The following is a 21,745-nucleotide window of genomic DNA, read 5'->3' on the forward strand; positions in this document are numbered from 1 at the left end:
ACAGCAAAACTGGAAAAGGGCAGAGAAGAGTACTGGGAAGGATTAAAAGTACAGAACGGTTTCTGGAAACAGAACCACCAGGAGAAAGGTGGTTCAGGCGGCACATGCTGCAAGTCCACAAAATCACCAGAGAACAGGGGAGAAGAGCACGGATTAACCCTGCGCTGCCACTCCCAGTACAAGAACTACAACTGTGGGGTATCAAACGAAACCAGAAGCAGAGGGAAAAAAAGCCGGAGCCGGAGTGGTTGCGGGCGGCGCCGATCCTGGTCCCGCCCCGCACTGGCGCTGCCCCAGGGTCTGCCTGGTCGGGCTGCGGGAAGAGTGGGACCCGATGATCCTTGGGTTCCCTCCAGATCAGGATACTCAGTGATTTTAAGAAGGGTCGCTCCCAGCCCCGCCGCAGGTGTGCTGCGGGCCACGAGGAACAGGTAAGGGCAGCCAGCCTGGCTGGGGTCGGAGTGCCGGGGCTGCTCTGGAGCCGCTTTCCAGAGGGCGGCACGGACCAGGAGCGGCGCCGCGCACCCGGCGATTCCCCTCGCACCCGTTCCGGATGTTTCTCACCGCCAATCTCTCATTTGAGTTCTCAGGCAGCACCAGATTATCCAGAGTGAAGCTCCCCAGCGCTCCCCAGCAATGGCAGGTAAGAGCAAATCCAGGTGAAAATGCTGCTCGCTCCAGCCCTGGGCGCTGGGTGCCGCAGGGATGAGGCCTCTGGGCCTTTGGGACACTGAGGTCTTACTTTTCCAAAAGTCTGACATTACCTCAGTAAGTGATGCCTTGGAAAACTCCAGTCTCTCCAAACCCTTTCCCCAAGTGCCCTCAGCTCCACCAAAAGAGAAAAAATTAGGCAGCTTTGCAGAACCAAACTGAGCACCCTGGGGAGCTTGTCCATCGCCAGGCACTCCCTAGAGCTCCCTGTTTGCTAGGAGCTGGCAGGAACAGGAAAGAGGCAACTGCTCCTTATATTCCAGAATAAAATATTGACAGGAGTTTAAAAGGTTTGTGCACATGTTGAATTTATTATACCATTTGACCTGCAAGTTTTAATTTTCTTTTTTTTTTGCAGAACTCTTATTCCACGGACACTGTGCATCATCGTGAAATAATTACCTCTTATCATTTAAGTTAAAAATGTGCTGTTGTTTCATACAATATTCAGTTCTGCTTCTACTAGTTTTCCCTGACACTGGAAACTTGCCTGTCACCCAGCAGGTGCTGTTCCAGGCTGAAGCTGTGTCCCAGAGAAAATTACCTCAGGAGAGGCCAGAATGTTTGCCTTGGGAGTCAGGAAATAGGAGTTGCATGTTTTGCAAACCTTGTCCATTGTCCCAATAATCCCTATAAACTTGCCTCTCTGGTTATCTATACACAACTGCTACAGCATAGAAAATATTCCTCTTTCCTTGTTGACTCAATAGGAGGGGCTGCGTTGTACTGATGTAGGGCAGTGTGACTTGCTATGAAGCAGGTCTATCCACTGAGCTCCACCTAAGAAAGCCCAGTGTAGCACAGAGTTGCTGGGCTGGGCACACGCAGCAATCAGAGCCTCAAGGGAAACTCAGTGCTGCTGAGCAGAAGTCAAATGCTGCCACTGTCACTCTGCTTTCACTGCTTTTGTGTCCTTGGGAAAATACACCACAGAAGGAGCAAGGAATGAGCCCCTACTCTAAAACCTGTTCTGCACCTGCCTCCTGGATTCCAAATGGTCTCCTGGTTTTCTTTCTTCCTCCAGGGAAAAAAGTCCTGATAGTGTATGCACATCAAGAGCCCAAATCCTTCAATGGATCTTTGTTGAAGATTGCTGTGGAAGAGCTGACCAAGCAGGGCTGCAGTGTCACCGTGTCAGATTTATACGCCATGCAGTTTGAGCCCAGAGCAACAAGGAATGACATTGCTGGTGAGCCCAGCCAAAATTGCCTCTCTCAAAAACCAGTGACTTGTAAGACCCCCTTCAGGTGTCAGAAGGCTGAAGAAACTCTCCCTGAAATCTTTCCCATGCTGAACAACCCCAACTCTCATTCAGTCTTGATAGGAGATGTGCTCCAGCCATCAGATGCTCAAGAGATTAGTAAGAAACAAAATTCATTAATAAGAAACTTATCCATGACCAGACATCTGCATTTCTAAAAGTCCACTCCTGAACGTGAACTTTGTATCACAGTGAAATTACTGACAGGCAAAAAGACATTAGCACGTGTCCATAATCAGCCTCCAGAGACCATTTCTCATGGAGAGGAAATGCCTTCAGATGCCCTTCTGGGACTTGCTACAGTTTAGCTCATGAGGCTACAACTGCCCCTGTCTTCTGCTAGAGACTGATGATCTGCTAGTGCAATCAGTAGAGCTGATTCCCAATACTGGTTCCCCATCCCTTGGTGAATGTCCCAGTTACAGAGGCCGGAAAGCAGCTCCATAGTGCTTACAAGTGCAGGATGGCCTCAGCAAGCCCTAAGGCAAAGGCAGAACAATTCACAACATTGTCTTAAATCTTCCACCTGCATCCCCAGAGTCCTGAGGCAAGCTTAGGTCCTCATATTGCACTTCCTGTGTTGCTACAGGAAGATGAAGCTTTAGAACTCTGAGATCCTATGTTCCTCTCCTTTTTAAAATCAAGTGACCATCAGCTGGGTTGATGCTGAATATCCAACAAAGACAAAAAGTGGGAAAAATGGAAAGCAGTTAACTCAGTTTAGAACTGTGAATGGCAACCTGCATTCAACCCTTATCTGGCACTGATACTGCACAGGGGGCAAGGAATGACTTTTCAATTCTACCCACAGGTCACCTGCACAACTCAGAAGCGTTCAATTATGGTGTGGAAACCTGGGAAGCTTACAAGAGAGGATGTTTGTCCAAAGACCTGGTTGAAGAGCAGAAGAAAGTGCGGGAAGCAGACCTGCTAATTTTTCAGGTCATTATTTTAAACAGAATTCAGTTGTGATGTTGACTTTAGGTAAATGGTACAGTAGAAACTACAGATCAGTAGTACAATTATCTGGGTCATTACTACAGTAAATCCAGTAATTGAGTAGCACAATGATGCAGGGTGAAACAACAGCAACCCCAGGAACTCCCCAACACTGGGACAAACTTCCTGGTAGATGCACAAAGACTTATGTGACCGTGGATAGCAGGCAGGCAGAAAGCAGAGGAAGGATTATTTCCTGGGCAAGGAGCTGGGGGCAGCCAGAAAATCAGGGAATTGGGCTTTCCCAAGTTGACTGTTGTCATTTGTTGTTGAGTTGCAGAAACACCACTGGGAATTGATAACAGAGCTTTACAACCCATCTCTTTTCTCCACTATGCCAGCTCTGTCCCCAGTGTCTACAAATCACAAAGTACTGTGGAGGGAAGTAGCAGCCTTACATTTCTCTGTGTTCCTGTTGGCTTTAGACAAGGTTTGGTGGCATAATGTTGGCAGGCTTTGAAAATAAGTCTTTCCTATGATGCCCTGGCATTTGTCAGCAGACTGTCAGATCAGAACTGATCACCAGATGTCAATCCTGCTAATACAATAGTAGTTTCTTTTGTGTTTCAGCCATAGGAGACATGATTCTGTACAGTCTTAAATCAAAATTAAATTTCACCCTCCAATTCATCACATTACAACTTTATTCTGGATGGAAGCCCTCACATGCACCACAATGTTGGTGTGCTGTAGATACTCAAGTCTGGCCCTGTGGCTTACCACAAACAGAAAGCACTTCAGCTTCTTTTGCCAGGCATAGTTACTACCTCTATTGACAGAGAGCTGGAGAAGATACATACAGGATCTGAGCAGGTTCAGAGGACAGGATTTGTCCTATAAACCTGGCCTAAGGGTGGCCCAGACTCTCTGTGCTAACCAGGTCATTTTCTCTTTGCCTAGTTCCCCTTGTTTTGGTTCAACATGCCTGCAATCCTGAAGGGCTGGATGGACAGAGTCTTGGTCCGAGGCTTTGCTTACGATTTGTCAAAGATTTATGATGGTGGTTTGCTCCAGGTATGTTTTTGGAATTGTTTTACTAAGGTCAAGGCTTGCACCATGTTCTATGGGTCCTTGTTCATTCTTTTCCATTGTAGCTGTTTACAGCTCTCACTTTTCACTGCTTTGAAATAATGCTTTGGTAACATTTTGAGTGATTTTCTGGGTTTTTAACACAGTCTGGAGGGTAAGAAAATAAGGACACTGCAGCATTTCCTAAAGATTTACACTATCTCCTAAAGACCTTTATTGGCCAACTATGTGGGCTTTATAATTTGTTAGGAGTATAAGAGTATACTGTGGTAGCATACAGCTTGCAAATGGTTTATATCAATCCGCTTTCTATAACTACAGTCCTCCTGTGACTATAGCACTGCTCTTACCTGTAATGATTGACATGCTAGGTGTCAAAGTCCTGTTCTGGGATTAGGTGTCAAAGGTTGGACTTGAACTATAAAACTTAATCAGAAGTCTGAAATACTCAGAGTGTGAGCCTCTGTCACAACTATCTACTCTGAACCTTTTCCTCTCTGTAGCTTTTATTTTGACATGAGCAGTATCTCTCATTGTCAATTCATACATTTTTAACTCCCCACAGCACTGAGAATATCCCTGAAAATTCTGGCCCACTATCTCTGATAGATCTTATTTGATAACAAATGCAGCATCAAAAAACAGTCAATATTAGTTTCAATTTATTTCACTGCATGTTAATCTCTGTTAGTTCAGATGTTCTTAAGAATGTCAAATATTTAAATTTCTTTACATTTTAGAAATGGCTACCTCACTGACATAAATAGGTATAATCCCCAATGATCCCAGCTGCAGATGGAGTACAGGCTCAAGACATTTGGGATACTGCACTGGAAAAATGTTAGTTCGATTACAGTAGCTCAAACTGAGATGAGAGAAGCTGAGCACCTGGCTAATACCATAATCACAGGAGCAGAAGAAACATGTGGTTAAGCAAGCCCAAGTTTGAAGGGCGTTTTTGGCAAAAAAATTCTGCAGAGGACAGGAATAGAATTTTTCATAGTAACAGAGGGCTTTCCAGAGACAGTTTTCCAACTGTTGCATAAGGAAGAAAAAGGATCAGCCCTCCTTCACACAAGGGTGTCAGACACATAATTTATTTTCTTTTTAACCCATCTCTGCCCAAAGCCTAAACACTCAGTCCATTGATGTAATTATATGACATCAATCTTTGCCTCAGAATTGCCAGTCCTTGGAATATCTGGGGAGAAAGTGGACACCCCCTCCTCTAGAAATTCATGCTGTCCAGGTTCCCCCAAATATCTTTGGAACTATTCAGCCACTCTTCTTTAAATATGTCTAACTCAAGCACCACTTTCCTAATTCTAGGACAAACTATCCTTGTTTTCTTTCACTACGGGAGGAAGCAAAGAGAAGTTTGCAATCGGAGGTGATATTCGCTATCTCCTATGGCCCATGCAGGTATAATATATGAATATTTGGTTATTGTTTGCTTTAACTTTTACTATTCCAGCTATTCATAAACAATTGTTTTATTGTTTATTTTATACAAAACATAATAAGAAGTAATTAAGTTGCCTGCTCCAAGCATCTGCAGGTTATAAATTTGACTCTAAAATCTTGAGATTACTTCAAAGGTCCATAGAGTTTTAAAGCTGTTTTGTCCCCCGTCCTTCAGCTTGCAATCTGGGGAAAGCTTCTGCTGTCAGCTTTTCCAGTGTGTCTGCTGTTACAGGATTTCCTTTAGCTTTAGCATGCAGGATTTCTGTTCGCCGTGGTTACCCAATTTGTCAATGATGCCATAGTCTCCTTCCCACTGAAGTTAGCAGCTCCTTACCCCTGAGGAGCTGTCCAGCTGCACAGTTCACAACTAAATGTGACAAAAACATGAAACACAACTCTAAATTCAGAAACACACAGAGAGAAAATGGCAAGCTGAACTTCCACAGGCACTAGCCTTTATGCAGGATCATATGGCTAAGCCAGAGGCAAAATCTTAAAAGACAAAAAAAAAAAAAAAAAAAAAAAAATCCAGGAAATCAACATGGAAGTAGATGTGAAACACATTGCAGTTCAGGAACAATCTGAGGAGGTTCAAACAAAACAATGGACTTCAGACTGTCCCTTATCCTTGCAACTTGAACACCGTACAGCATCCAAAGAGGACAGTCCTGTGTGTTTAATAGCAATTCATTTTCCTTCTCCTGATAAATGCACAGGTTTAGAGAACCTGGCTGATATCGAATCAGAGAAACACAACAGATTTGAATCTTCCATGTTCTTCAAAGGAAAGTAAGAGTAAATATTTCCTGAGGCATTTCTTTCTTTGTTTTGCATCCAGCATGGAATCATGCACTTCTGTGGTGTCAAAGTCCTTGAACCTCACATCTGTTATGCTCCAGAGAATGTCTCTGAGGAGAAGAGGAAGGAGATGTTGGCTGCCTGGACCCAGCGTCTGAAGACTCTTTGGAAGGAAGAACCCATAAACTGCTCTCCTGAGTGGTATTTCAAGTAGTGTTCAGGTGCAAGACTACAAGATTTTTTTTTTCCTCCATTTTTTTTGATGCTCTATCTAAATACCTGAACACTAATCTCCTAATTCAATTATATTTTAAGAATTTTCAATACTGCATCTAGCAGTTTAACTGAGAACAGTGCATTTGTCTTCAATGATTCCCAAGAGATTCCCTTCAAGGATGGGTGCAAAACTGTTTTTGTTCTCCTTGCTCATATAAACGGTGTCATCCTGCCTCCTTGTGGTTGATAGCACACATGATATTTCATGGCAGATTATACCATTGCTGCATGTCAAACAGTACAGTACATGGCCAAGTTTATTTTAACACTTCTTTTCCTTCATCAGGGAATATTTTGCCCATACCAAACTTGTCATTTCAAAGTCACTTGTCATTGGTTGTGAGAGCTTTTGCCTTGGAGCAACAAAACCAGATTATGAGTAGTGTTGCAAAAGGATGTAGTATTGCAAAGTGTCTTACACAGGTGGAGAGCCTCGTGAGCAGCCCCAGGATTTCAGACATATTTACAAAGCAATGTTAAAGCCATAACAGATACCAGAAAGGTGAAAAAATTTGCAAATTTTGTATATTGGTATATGCATGAATTGCCTTTCTTTGTAGACTACAACTTCCATTTGTAAAGTATGCAACTTCCTAAAATCAAATTGACTTCTCTGTTTTGATTACCCTTTGTAGAGACAAAATGGAATCCTAGTTTTTTCCTGCCCTCTCACACCAGTCACCTGTTCCAGTTTGCTCCTATATGAAGTGAAGGGCCACATCCAGCAGGGACGCAGGAAGCAGAGCTGCCCCAAGCAGTTGCGGATGTCTGCTGTGGGGCATGTGAGACAAAGTTTTCAGATTCCACAAGAGTGCTGCTGTTGCAATGCTTTGGAAGCCATCAGCTGTGCAGTGGCAGTGGGTGCTGAGCCAAGAATTATTGTCCTTGTCCTGATGTGCTTTTAGTGTGTGCTATGCAGGGCATTGTGCTGGGCTGCACGTGTGTTCTGACACATGCCTTTCCAAAACTTGGGGGAATTTTATCACATAGAAAACCAACAGAGACTCCTTTGTGCTTAGTAATTAGAAAGAAAAGAAGTGCCAGCATTGCTGTCTTAGCGGCACTGGAAGTATTACAGGCATTTTGAACTAAAGAATAATTCTAAATCACATTATGCTAAAAGTCAAATGTCACCCTGCCAAACCAGCATTGATTTCATGAGAATGGAGCTAGAATCAGGTGAGTAACTTGTAGCTGCACTTCGGGTTGGGAGAAAGGTATAAAGGAACATGCTTTCCACTTCCATTTAGTCTGGGTATTTGTTTTTTGTTGCTGGTGGTCCTGCTTTCCCACGGATATCTAAGCAGTGGTCTGATCTTTTTCTACGACAATTTTTTTCCAGAAATCATTATGGTATTTCTTTTGTTTGGAGTTCTGAAATGGCAGGTCAAACATGCTTGCAATTGGAGAACAACAGAAGAAAACAAAAAGATACTCATCTGAATAATGTTACCAAGAAGCCTCATAGCCTAAAGAAACCAAGACTGATGTCTTGCAGTAAGGTGCTTTTAATTCAGGTTTCAAAAAACCTGACATTTAAGGTGGTGTAGTTCATTCTGTGGTTTAATATTTGGTTCCTGAAGCAACATCACTGAGGTGAGCTGCCTGCTTGCAGAGGAATATACTTTGTAATACATTATTCATCAAAAGTTTGTGCTGAAGAGAGAAACGGCCAATAACTAATACCATGCACAATTCAAGTACTACTTCTTTTAATTTCTTTTTTTTTTTTTAAGAAAAATCCTACTGTGTTATTAGACAGCTTAAAGCCTAAAGAGACTATATTCTACAGAAGAGATGCAAAGAATTTAAGCTGATGCTACACTCAAGTCAGTGCTGGATAATTGTCTCATCATTCTAAGAGTATTAAAATACTCAGTTTCATGCAGCTTGCATACACGGGAATTCTGATATATTTTAAAAACTCAGGAAGGAGACAAAAGACTACATTCTTCCCCAGGACTGTGGAGCCAAAAATGCCCCACAGCTTTCTCTGAATTTCCCTTGATGAAATGAGAAAGCATTTTCTTGACATCCAACAGAGAGAATAAACCAAGACCCAACCATCTTGTCCACGTAACAGATTGCCACAACTGCAAATACAGTACCCCAGTGAGACATACAGAGCAAAGGTGATTCTTCACTGGAACTCAGTAAGAATCCAAGAGCAAATAAAATCCTCTCAATGTCAATCCTCTCTCAATCCTCTCTACACATACACCCTTGTATTTCTGCCATCTGTTGCTAGGCCACTGCTCAGCATCTATGGGAAATGTCAGGTAGTGCTCTTTTGAATTTAACTGCAGTGAAAAGTTGTGGCTGCAGTCAGTCACCAACCACGGTGCTTCCCAAGGCCCTTGGAGCATCCCATTCTGCATTCACACTCCCCAGGGAGATGCAACCCTTCTCCACAAGCATCAGCTCTTTAGTTGCTGCAGTTTCTACTACCTCAGTTCTCTGAGGGTTTTGAGAAACACAATATGCGTTTTGGTGCACAGATAATGCAAAATTACCTAAGATCACAGCTTCTTTCTCTAAAATCACCTCTACAGCATAATATCTTTGTGGCTGTTTGACAGCAGGGGGATCAATCAGACCAGATAATGCTTTACTTTTAGATTAAAAGGTAGATAACGCAAAAACTATAGACAAGTACTTCCTCAGAAATACTAGGAAAAATACTTTACTTTTGCCCGCTGATGATCCCCCTCCCCAGAGTTCTGGACAGGGTATAGAGCCCAGAATTAATTTTCTAGCATTGAGTCATCTCCTGAGCTGGAAACCTCCTGTGTGAGAGAGCACTCATTCTTGCTGGGCCAGGCAAAGTGTTAAGCCAGAGACAGCCAGAGAACAAACACACTCAGATTGCTACAGATCTTAAAATTCATTAGTGAAATGGAGAGGAAAAGTCTCTAAAGAGATACCTGGCTGCAAACCACAGGAGGAGAGGAAAGAGACTTAAAAATTAAACCTTTGTTGGCAAAGTTTACTGCTACTATACAGCCCTTAAAGTTAATACAAGGAAAACAGGTACAAAGTCACCATCCCATTATGGCACAAGCTTACTGTGATTGGATTTTTAGTTAAGATTAAGGGACGAGGAAACCATTTGGTTACCATTGGTAACCATTTGGTCTAGCATGGTGAGATGATTTGATGCTTTTTATTCATCAGTCCCTACAATTTTTCCAGCGGTGCAATGAAAACTGCAAATTTCACACACAGTAGTTTTCATCCTGCTGGCACAAAAAAAAAAAAAAAAAAAAACCAAACAAAAAACCCACAAAAAAAAGCAAACAAAAAACAAACAAACAAACAAACAAAAACAGCTACATGTCAAAGGTGTGACCTCTAAACACATGTAAATAGATGCCAATAACTCGCTTTTCTTTACCTAGTACATGCTGGAAAAACCACATTGAATGAGATTTATACCTTTTGAATCAAGCAATTCTAATAAATTCAGCCATCTCTCTTACTGCCTTCAGCCCCATAAATAAATACAAATCTCAAAATTAGAAAAACAAACCAAAAGAAAACTCAGAAGTCAAATGTTATCAAAAGCCTCCTGTAATGCTTGGGACGGCAGGAAAAGATCAAAACTCCACAGTTGGCCCACCAGAGATACCACATCTGTATTAGCATTTGCTTTATTTACCTGACAAATGTCCCAGACTCTCTGGACTGCAGGTTCAATAATGCTCTCCTTGTGATACCTCACAGTGTGGATGCACACAAAATTGCAGCATTTAAACTACAGTGAGCTCAGTGTGACAATTCAGCATTTGGTCCTGAGTCTCCTCTTCACAGTAAGTGTGATCAGCCCTTGCATCAGGAGCTGTCGGAGCATTAAACTCCAGTTCTGTCTCAATACCAGCTAATCCAGCATGGGTGGAAAACAGGAACGTGCTGGTCCTGCATCAGTTCTACTTGCTCCACTGTCAACTTTTTTTTCCAGGGGAAACGACTGCACTCGGTTTTGGGGTTTTTGGGGGGTTTTTGGGGGGAGGGTTTGGTTTGGTTTGAGTTTTGTTTTGTTTTGTTTTGTTTCTGTTTCTGTTTGTTGGTAGTGGTGGTGGTTTGTTTTGTTTATTGGGTTTGTTTTTTTTTTTCTTTCTTCTTTTTCCTAAGGTCTCAGAACGAAGCTGTTTATTCAGTTTGCCCATCATAGAGCAGTTTTGATACTCAGAGAGAAAAGTTCTCCTTGAAAGTGATCACCAAGGCTGTCCTATCTCTCCAAACCCAGGGCCGCCCGCATCGTTCTGTGTCCCACCTGTCTTTCCCATGCGACACCTTCCAGAAAGCCAGAAGGGAGGAGCCCCTGCTCCCAGCAGATGCACATGTGGGCCAACACATGGCACAAAGCAGACAGTGCCATCCCTGGAAGAGCAGATAAGGGTAGATGTATGGTTTAGGAGCTCCTATACTGCGTTGCTGAGAGAAATGAAGGACGAGCTCTGTACTTGGAGAAGAGCAGAGACCCAGAATAAACAAAAATATCCAGAGATGATGTAGGTGTCACACGCTGTCACAGCGGCGGATCCGGAGCGGCGGGCGGTGCTGATCCCGGTCCCGCCCCGCTCTGGCGCTGCCCAGGGCCCGGGGCGGCGGCAGCGGGGCCGCCGGGAAGGGCCGCTCCATCCCCGCTCCACGTGCTGCGGGCCCCGGGGGCAGGTAAGGGCACCCCGGGCTGCGCCGGGAGCGGGGCGCCGGGGCTGAGCCGCAGCCGCTTTCCATAGGGCGGCACGGGACCGGGAGCGGCGCCGTGCGCCCGCCGCAGCCCGGGCCGAGGCGGCCGTGCCGCGGGCAGCCGGAGGAGAATTCCTGCTCCAGGCCCGGGCCGAGAGCCGGCGGCTCCCCTCCGCTCCGGCGGCCGCGCTTGGCCAGTGCCCGGCTCTGCGTGAGTGCCCGCAGTCACACCACGGGGCATCTCCGCTGAAACAGCGATTCCCCTCGCACCCGTTCCGGATGTTTCTCACCGCCAGTCTCTCACTTGAGTTCTCAGGCAGCACCAGATTATCAAGAGTGAAGCTCCCCAGCGCTCCCCAGCAATGGCAGGTAAGAGCAAATCCGGGTGAAAATGCTGCTCGCTCCAGCCCTGGGCGCTGGGTGCCTCAGGGATGAGGCCTCTGGGCCTTTGGGACACTGAGGTCTTACTTTTCCAAAAGACTAACATTACCTCAGTACGTGATGCCTTGGAAAACTCCAGTCTCTCCAAACCCCTTGCCCAAGTGCCCTCAGCTCCACTGAAATGGAAACAAATCAGCATTTTTGCATAATCAAGCTTAGCACCTTTTGGAGCTTTTGATAACACACAATCACTGAGCTGTATTTGTTGAGGTCTGGCAGAAACAGCGAAGTTGTAACTGCTCCTGAAATTCCAGAGTAGGGTAAGGAGCAGGGATTTAAAGAGCTTATAGACACATTGAATTTATGATAGCATTTGACCTGCAAGTTTTAATAGTCTTTTTTGCATACCTCTTCTTTCATAGACATTAGGTACCCATATCCAGAAGCTGTGCCACAGAGAAACTGAGTTCAGGAGATGCCTGAGCTTTTGTGTTGGCAGTCAGGAAGCAAGAGCTGCATGTTCTGCAACTCCTGTCATTTTCAATAGTCCCTGTAAATTTCCCTCTCTGGTTATCTATAAACAACAACAGCCCCATACAAAATCTTTCCTTTGTTTCACTGATGAATGATTTTTAAGAGAATTATTAAAATTGTAGGACCCATGCTTAATAAAGCACACCATGGAGCTCTTTGAGCAGAGTCTTGTTACATGCCTCTCAGATATTTCATACCTACACAACTGCCTGGGCACTCAGTTTACCTTGAATCCACATTGACAACAGTTTGAAATACACATAAGAATCTAATCTCTGAGAAAAAAAAACCCTGTTGCTCTCTACAGAAGTCACTGTGATTGTGCTGAAGTGGGACAGGAGCATCTTCCCTACCCCAGTGTTGTAACTTGCACAGCACTGAAATGAAAGATCAGGAAGGGAACCACCACTGTGGTAGGAAGGTGTTCTAACCTCTAAGATGTTGTTTCAAGTATATATTCAGGCAATCTATCTGGCAATGCTTTTTGGATGGTAGTGGAATCAGACCAACAGAAATGTTGTCTCAAGAGAAGGGGGTGCATTGTGCTGATGTAGGGTAGCGTGACCTGATATGGAACTCTATGGGTACTCTGTCCACTGAGCTCCACCTAGGAAAGCCCAGTGTAGCACAGAGTTGCTGGGCTGGGCACATGCAGCAATCAGGGCCTCAGGGGTCACTCAGTGCTGCTGAGCAGGAGTCAAATGCTGCCACTGTCACTCTGCTTTCACTGCTTTTGTGTCCTTGGGAAAATACACCACAGAAGGAGCAAGAAATGAACCCCAACTCTACAAACTGTTCTGCACCTGCCTCCTGGATTCCAAATGGTCTCCTGGTTTTCTTTCTGCCTCCAGGGAAAAAAGTCCTGATAGTGTATGCACATCAAGAGCCCAAGTCCTTCAATGGATCTTTGTTGAAGATTGCTGTGGAAGAGCTGACCAAGCAGGGCTGCAGTGTCACCGTGTCAGATTTATACGCCATGCAGTTTGAGCCCAGAGCAACAAGGAATGACATTGTTGGTGAGCCCAACCAAAATATGCCTCTCTCAAAAACCAGTGACTTGTAAGACCCCCTTCAGGTGTCAGAAGGCTGAAGAAACTGTCCCTGAAATCTTCCCCACACTGAACAACTCCAACTCTCATTCTGTCTTGATAGGAGAGGTGCTCCAGCCATCAGATCCTCAAGAGATTAGTAAGAAACAAAATTCATTAATAAGAAACTTATCCATGACCAGACATCTGCATTTCTAAAAGTCCACTCCTGAACGTGAACTTTGTATCACAGTGAAATTACTGACAGGAAAAAAGACATTAGCACGTGTCCATAATCAGCCTCCAGAGACCATTTCTCATGGAGAGGAAATGCCTTCAGATGCCCTTCTGGGACTTGCTACAGTTTAGCTCACGAGGCTACAACTGCCCCTGTCTTCTACTAGAGACTGATGATCTGCTAGTGCAATCAGTAGAGCTGATTCCCAATACTGGTTCCCCATCCCTTGGTGAATGTCCCAGTTACAGAGGCCGGAAAGCAGCTCCATAGTGCTTACAAGTGCAGGATGGCCTCAGCAAGCCCTAAGGCAGAGGCAGAACAATTCACAACATTCTCTTAAATCTTGCACCTGCATCCCCAGAGTCCTGAGGCAAGCTTAGGTCCTCATATTGCACTTCCTGTGTTGCTACAGGAAGATGAAGCTTTGGAACTCTGAGATCCTATGTTCCTCTCCTTTTTAAAATCAAGTGACCATCATCTGGGTTGATGCTGAATATCCAACAAAGACAAAAAGTGGGAAAAATGGAAAGCAGTTAACTCAGTTTAGAACTGTGAATGGCAACCTGCATTCAACCCTTATCTGGCACTGATACTGCACAGGGGGCAAGGAATGACTTTTCAATTCTACCCACAGGTCACCTGCACAACTCAGAAGCGTTCAATTATGGTGTGGAAACCTGGGAAGCTTACAAGAGAGGATGTTTGTCTGAAGACCTGGTTGAAGAGCAGAAGAAAGTGCGGGAAGCAGACCTGCTAATTTTTCAGGTCATTATTTTAAACAGAATTCAGTTGTGATGTTGACTTTAGGTAAATGGTACAGTAGAAACTACAGATCAGTAGTACAATTATCTGGGTCATTACTACAGTAAATCCAGTAATTGAGTAGCACAATGATGCAGGTTGAAACAACAGCAACCCCAGGAACTCCCCAACACTGGGACAAACTTCCTGGTAGATGCACAAAGACTTATGTGACCGTGGATAGCAGGCAGGCAGAAAGCAGAGGAAGGATTATTTCCTGGGCAAGGAGCTGGGGGCAGCCAGAAAATCAGGGAATTGGGCTTTCCCAAGTTGACTGTTGTCATTTGTTGCTGAGTTGCAGAAACACTACTGGGAATTGATAACAGAGCTTTACAACCCATGTCTTTTCTCCACTATGCCAGCTCTGTCCCCAGTGTCTACAAATCACAAAGTACTGTGGAGGGAAGTAGTAGCCTTAGATTTCCCTGTGTTCCTGTTGGCCTTAGACATCTCTATATATATTCCTCTGTCCAAAGTTAAATTAAATTTAGGTTGGGGCCATATATCAGTTAAGCATTTCACTCTTAAGTCATTGTAATTTTCACACTATCGCTTCCCGTATAAGAACAGTAAGACATGCCCTGTAGGAAGTAGTTGCCTTCTATGTTTCATGTGTAAAATGCTATGATGAATTGAGTGTGTTCTGGTGGAGAAAATAAAAAAGAAATTTTAAAAGCCTCTAAAGGATGTCATGAAGGAATACAAGTTTGCTACAGACTAAACTCACTGTAGTTACTGTGGTGGTTGCCCAGTTTCCATTTTGTTTTCTCCATTAATTAAGCTGAATGTGGTTACATGTTTATAGAATTTCTTCCTCTATGTGCAGTGTGTATAAAGGTTTAAGAGTAGTGATGCAGCCTCATATAAGAGCCCATTAAGCAGTCAAGATAATACCATGGACATGATAGCTTTGGCATGCAGTCCCATGGGCTAACTGGAAGATCCAGAAACCAAGGGTCCAACTGTTAAAAAAGACTTTTTCTTCTCAGTAAAGGGATTTGGGGTCATGAAAATAAGGCTTTGAAAATAAGTCTTTCCTATGATGCCCTGGCATTTGTCAGCAGACTGTCAGATCAGAACTGATCACCAGATGTCAATCCTGCTAATACAATAGTAGTTTCCTTTGTGTTTCAGCCATAGGAGACATGATTCTGTACAGTCTTAAATCAGAATTAAATTGCACCCTCCAATTCATCACATTACAACTTTATTCTGGATGGAAGCCCTCACATGCACCACAATGTTGGTGTGCTGTAGATACTCAAGTCTGGCCCTGTGGCTTACCACAAACAGAAGAAAGCACTTCAGCTTCTTTTGCCAGGCATAGTTACTACCTCTACTGACAGAGAGCTGGAGAAGGTACATACAGGATCTGAGCAGGTTCAGAGGACAGGATTTGTCCTATAAACCTGGCCTAAGGGTGGCCCAGACTCTCTGTGCTAACCAGGTCATTTTCTCTTTGCCTAGTTCCCCTTGTTTTGGTTCAACATGCCTGCAATCCTGAAGGGCTGGATGGACAGAGTCTTGGTCCAAGGCTTTGCTTACGATTTCTCAAAGATTTATGATGGTGGTTTGCTCCAGGTATGTTTTTGGAATTGTTTTACTAAGGTCAAGGCTTGCATCATGTTCTATGGGTCCTTGTTCATTCTTTTCCATTGTAGCTGTTTACAGCTCTCACTTTTCACTATGTTGAAGTAGTATCAGCCCTACTTCACACAAGGGTGTCAGACACATAATTCCTTTTCTTTAATCTCTGTCTTTCCAAAGACACTGTCTAATTGTATGACATCAATCTTTGCCTCAGAACTGCCACTTCATGTAAGGTCTGGGAAAGAAGAAGTCACCCTCTCCCCTAGAAATCCATGCTGTCCAGGTTTACCTGAATATCTCTTGAACCATTCAGGCACTCCTCTTTAAATATGTCTTAATTAACCACAACTTTCCTAATTCTAGGACAAGTTATCCCTGTTTTCTTTCACCACGGGAGTAAGCCAAGAGATATATTCAAAAGAAGGTATTGGTGGTGATATTCGCTATGTCCTGTGGCCCATGCAGGTATAATATATGAACATTTGGTTATTGTCTATATAATTTTTTATTATTCCATCTATTTTTAACAATTGCTTTATTGGGTATTTTTAAAATATGAAATATAATAGTTAATATTCAGATTGTCAGTTCTAGGGATCTGCAGGTTGTATACTGTTAGCATTCCTCTTCTAATTGATACTCTTTTTTCAGAAGTACCCAGCATGGTTTGGGAAATACAGGTGGTAAGGCAAGTTTTGCCAGCTTCTTCCAGATACAAAATTCCATGGTCTCCTCCCCACGCTGTTATCAGCTGCCTGCTCCTGTGGAGCTGTCCAACTGCAGAGCTTGCAGTTCAACACGGCAAAAATGTGAAACACAGCTCTAAATTCAGAAACACACAGAGGGACAATGGCAAGTTGAGCTGTTTCCACAGGTACTAGTCTTCCTACAGGAACCTTTGGCTAAGCCAGAGGGAAAAAGTTTAACAAAAAAAAAAATTTAGAAGTAGATGTGGAGCACTGCAGTTAGAGACCCATCTGAGGAGTTTCAAACTGAACAATGAACTTTTGGCCTCCTGTGATCCTTGCAAACTGAACAGTGAACAGCTGCCAAAGAGGAAAATTATTCTGTGGAATTAACAGCAGTTAAAAATAAATTCCACAGAGCAGAGTAAATGAAGTTGCTGTTTCAGTGTCTTGTGTGCTATTCTGCTGAATGCCTTCAATAATGTCTGTCTGGACAGGTGGTGAACTTCTGCACTTTATTTTCCTTTGCCTGATAAACGCACAGGTTTAGAGAACCTGGCTGATATCGACTCAGAGAAACACAACAGATTTGAATCTTCCATGTTCTTCAAAGGAAAGTAAGAGTAAATATTTCCTGAGGCATTTCTTTCTTTGTTTTGCATCCAGCATGGAATCATGCACTTCTGTGGTGTCAAAGTCCTTGAACCTCACATCTGTTATGCTCCAGAGAATGTCTCTGAGGAGAAGAGGAAGGAGATGTTGGCTGCCTGGACCCAGCGTCTGAAGACTCTTTGGAAGGAAGAACCCATAAACTGCTCTCCTGAGTGGTATTTCAAGTAGTGTTCAGGTGCAAGACTACAAGATTTTTTTCCTCCATTTTTTTTGATGCTCTATCTAAATACCTGAACACTAATCTCCTAATTCAATTATATTTTAAGAATTTTCAATACTGCATCTAGCAGTTTAACTGAGAACAGTGCATTTGTCTTCAATGATTCCCAAGAGATTCCCTTCAAGGATGGGTGCAAAACTCTTTGTGAAATTCTCTCTGCTCACATAAACACCATCATCCTGCCTCCTTGTGGTTGATAGCACACATGGTGTTTCATGGCAGATTACACCATTGCTGCTTGTGAAACAGTATGTGGCCACATTTATTTTAACACTTTTTGTACCAGTTGCCACTTCTTTCTCCTTTGCCAGGGAATATGGTGCCCATACTCAACCTTTAAAAGCCCAAGATGGATTGTGATAGTGCTACACTTCTGCCTTGGAGCAACGAAACCAGATTATGAGTAGTGTTGCCAAAGGATGTACTATTGCAAAGTGTCTTAAACAGCTGGAAAGCCTTGTGGGCAGCCCTAGGCTTCTCTAGATCAAATCTAGGCTTCTCCAGATCCTATCTATATAGCAATATTAAAGCTATGACAGATGCCAGAAAAGGAAAAAATTAAATATGTATGTAGTGATATGTGGACAAATTACAAAGGGAGCTGTAGTCTACAAAGGAAGGTAAAGTATGTATCTTTCCAAAAGGAATCCTGTCTGTTGCCTGCCCACTCACACCAGTCAATGTTGGTGTTTGGGTCTGGAGGGTGTTTGCTTCCCCTCCAGCATCAGCATCGATCAGCTTCCTTGGAGATCTCCAGCACCAGCAGTTAGTGAGGCAGAGCACTAACCTGAAAGCCTGCAGATGCACTGTCTGTCTATGGGTCAGGATCTATGGGATAAATTAATTGCCTGGCCCTTAATATCCAGGATTTTTACCTGTAAATGTAGAAGGGTTATTTTTGTGCTTTAGAGTTGTTAACCCTGTTTGTGCATATAGCAAGGGGTGGGTTTCTCACTTAGCTACTGAATTTCTTGCTTTGACCAGCTCACCTAACAGCTGCCTTTGCCCTTTGATGTTAAAAGAATGTGGTCTCTGTAAGAACCCATTCGCTGAGTCCCTGTCAAGTGCATCTGCCATACCTGCTTTGTGGCAGTCTTATCACACCCCAGCCTTACAGTTCCTTAGGGACTAATTGGATAATAAACATGCTGAGCCCAAGCTCTGGAGGCTCTGTGTAAGCTGATACTCCAGACTGGGAAATGCCACCACAGGGAAAGGTCAGTCTTCCTGTTTGCTCCCATATGAAGCGAAGGGCCACATCCAACAGAGACATTTCCCAGGAAACAGAGCTGCCCCAAAATGTTGCAGATGCCTCTGCTGTGAGGCATGTGAGTCAGAGTCTTTAGGTTGCAGAAGCAAGAAATTTGCTTTGGCTCAACAGCTCTGTTATAGGAAAAGGAAAGTGAAAGGGAATAAGGAAGAAAGTGTTACACATCTGAGTTGTGGAGAAAGCAGATTCATGCCTTAAAGACTTAAGGAGAACAACTTAAAGTTACTGAGAGAAATCTGAGCGCAAATGTTAAAATTGCATAGAAGAGAAATCATCCTTCTATTCACTGTGTTCAATTGGCAGACTACTCAGGAAAGAAGGAAATTGAGGTAAAAGCAGAAGTTGCAATGTCAAACCAATCTTACTGCTTTGGATCAATTGCAGAGCTTAGTGGGGTTAACTATTAGATGAAGAATGTCAGACTGATCTGTATGTTGAGGATACTTGACACTATCTGACAGACACATGCCAGCTCCCACACATATGGTAGCACTAAGTTAAATAAGTTGATTGAGATTTGTAGTACTAAGTATGTGAATGTTTGAGATTAATACAAGTTCAGTTAAAGTTATAAGAAACTAATAGGCTTATTAAATTCTCATTAATACTAAAATTGAAGACTTCTGCTCAGATAAATTCATTATTGAGAAAAGCACTAAAAATGTACAATCATTTTGTCCATTTCAAGATAATCTTTCCTTCTCCTCTATCAGAATCAAGACATTTCTCTGTAAATTCAGTTTGCATTTCTGGATCAGTTTATTTTCCCTATTTATTTAAGGAAGGAATGTCAAAACTGGCAGCACCAACCTCCAAGCACATATAAATAAATGACAAATAAAACTCTTTCTTTGCATAGTGCTTGTTGGCAAATCACCACTGAATGAGACTGACAAGTTGTCAACCAAGCAATTCGAATAAATTCAGCCATCTCTCTTCCCATCTTTAGACCACACCTTTGGCCCCATACACAATGCAAAGCTAAACAGCAGAATAAGCAAACCAGACAAACCAACTGATCATAAAAAGGAAAAAAAAAACCACTTAGAAGTCAAATGTTATCCAAAGATTTCTGTGATGCTTGGGCTTGCAGAAGACCAAAACTGAACAATTGGCCCACCAGAGATGGTGGCCAATTATAAAATATTCCATGTCTATATTTGCATTTGCTTTATTTACCTGACAAATGTCCCAGACTCTCTGGACTGCAGGTTCAATAGTGCTCTCCTTGTGATACCTCACAGTGTGGATGCACACAAAATTGCAGCATTTAAACTACAGTGAGCTCAGTGTGACAATTCAGCATTTGGTCCTGAGTCTCCTCTTTACAGTAAATGTGATCAGCCCTTGCATCAGGAGCTGTCGGAGCATTAAACTCCAGTTCTGTCTCAATACCAGCTAATCCAGCATGGGTGGAAAACAGGAACGTGCTGGTCCTGCACCAATTCCTCTCATTCCACTTTCAACTTCCATTTTTCTTCTTTTTCTTTTTTTTTCTTTTTTGCAAAATTCTAGAAAGAAGTTGTATATTCAGTTTGCCCATCATAGGTCAGTTTCATACTCAGAGAGAAAAGATCTCCTTGAAAGTGATCACCAAGGCTGTCCTATCTCTCCAAACCCAGGGCCGCCCGCATCGTTCTGTGTCCCACCTGTCTCTTCCATGCGACACCTTCCAGAAAGCCGGAAGGGAGGAGACCCTGCTCCCAGCAGATGCACTTGTGGGCCAACACAAGGCACAAAGCAGACAGTGGAAGAGCAGATAAGGGTAGATGTATGGTTTAGGAGCTCCTATATTGCATTGCTGACCATCAAAGGAAAAATTTTAAAACATAGTTGTGGGCTGATGCTGCCCTACCACGTTGATATGCTGCTGCTCTTCTGTCAACTGCCACTTGAAAGCAACATAGGGAATGCAACAGTTCTCAAGAATGGGAAAGATCATGGTAAAGATATTAGATACTCATTATCACCAAACTTTTCAAAGATGAATGGCAAAGGGAAGGCCCTTCTGTAAAGAAGCTGTATTAACTACATACCTGACATCCAGAAGAGGCTGATGAAGGTTGAAGCAGTGACAGGGCCACCAGGGTAGGAGCAACTGGTGTGCCCAGACAGCTCAGGAATCTATGAAGTCACTTCTTGGGAAAAATATAGTGTCCACAGAGCTGAGGCAGGGATAGAGCCTGTGTACCACCAATTGCAGTGCCCAGAGAGCCCAGGCAGGGACAGATTCTGTGGCGGCACCGATCGCATTTCTTAGAGCGCTAAAGCGCTTAATGCAGTCAGTGGGCGGCACCCGCGCCGCTTCGAGTCTTCCGAGCCGCCTCCTTCGCTCCGCCCCTGCTCCGGGACCGAGGCATAATTTAAGGGGCGCTTGGGGTGAACCCCATTGCCAGCGGCCCCCGGAGAAGCGTCAGGATTCTCAGAGGCCAGAGCACGGCAAGGCAGCAGCGCGGAGCGGGGGCAGCGCAGTCTCCAGAGAGCTCAGGCAGGGACAAAGTCACGGTTTGGCACCGATCGCACTGCCCAGAGAGGTCGAGCAGCGACACAGCCACACGGTGGCTGACAGAGTCAGGCTATGCCACCGATCAGTTTGCATAGAGAGCTCGAGCTAGTGCCACAGTCATCGTGTGCCACCGATCACTGTGCCCAGACAGGTCGACAGACGACAGAGGTACCGTGTGGCACAGATCGCAGTGCCCAGACAGCTCGACAGGTGACAGAGGCAGGGTATTGCAGCGATCGTCGTTACCAGAGAGCTCGACAGGTGACAGTCACGGCGTGGCAATGATCGTAATACATAGAGAGCTCAGGCCGTGACACATTCTCGTGTGGCACCGATCACAATGCTCAGAGCTCAGGCACTGAAAGATTCTCTGCCGACACCGATCGGAGGGCCCGGAGGGCCGAAGCGGCGACAGAGTCACGGTGTAGCACGGATCGGAGTGCCCAGAGAGCTGAGGCAGTGATAAAACCATCGCGTGGCACCGACCGCATTGCTCAGAAAGCTCAGGCAGGGACAAAGCCAAGGTGTGACTCGTGGATCGTAGCGCCCAGAGATCTCAGGCAGTGAGAGATTTTTCTGGCGGCAATGATCA

At 44.1% G+C, this 21,745-nt stretch overlaps 2 protein-coding genes and 1 long non-coding RNA gene across 8 annotated transcripts in view; 2 read left to right on the forward strand and 1 right to left on the reverse strand.

Annotated features, from left to right (window-relative positions):
• Positions 1–21,701, reverse strand: part of LOC140682313 (uncharacterized) — a 51,555-nt gene extending 29,854 nt beyond the window's left edge. The window contains exon 1 of the long non-coding RNA XR_012053861.1: positions 20,684–21,701. This is a non-coding gene — a long non-coding RNA (uncharacterized lncRNA). The remainder of the gene's footprint in view (positions 1–20,683) is intronic.
• Positions 298–7,142, forward strand: LOC100220924 (N-ribosyldihydronicotinamide:quinone dehydrogenase 2). 2 transcript variants are annotated; one of them, XM_004175520.6, is made up of 7 exons: positions 298–431; positions 584–643; positions 1,736–1,900; positions 2,784–2,914; positions 3,872–3,985; positions 5,330–5,422; positions 6,303–7,142. In XM_004175520.6, the coding sequence occupies exons 2-7, from the start codon at positions 637–639 to the stop codon at positions 6,474–6,476; spliced, it is 684 nt and encodes a 227-aa protein (XP_004175568.5). In that variant the 5' UTR covers positions 298–431; positions 584–636; the 3' UTR covers positions 6,477–7,142. The 2 variants fall into 2 exon arrangements, with proteins under 2 accessions (XP_004175568.5, XP_072780199.1); XM_072924098.1 differs by having other exon boundaries at positions 373–431; positions 591–643.
• Positions 305–19,493, forward strand: LOC100190610 (NAD(P)H dehydrogenase, quinone 2). Of its 5 annotated transcripts, NM_001245534.1 has the most exon segments (8): positions 11,140–11,212; positions 11,544–11,596; positions 12,994–13,038; positions 13,041–13,158; positions 14,043–14,173; positions 15,677–15,790; positions 16,163–16,264; positions 17,152–17,459. In NM_001245534.1, coding segments are annotated over 6 exon segments (663 nt in total). In that variant the 5' UTR covers positions 11,140–11,212; positions 11,544–11,596; positions 12,994–13,014; the 3' UTR covers positions 17,326–17,459.
• Positions 21,702–21,745: the final 44 nt, after the last annotated feature.

This window comes from Taeniopygia guttata, chromosome 2 (assembly GCF_048771995.1).
Source record: "Taeniopygia guttata chromosome 2, bTaeGut7.mat, whole genome shotgun sequence".
Taxonomy (NCBI): Eukaryota; Metazoa; Chordata; class Aves; order Passeriformes; family Estrildidae; genus Taeniopygia; species Taeniopygia guttata.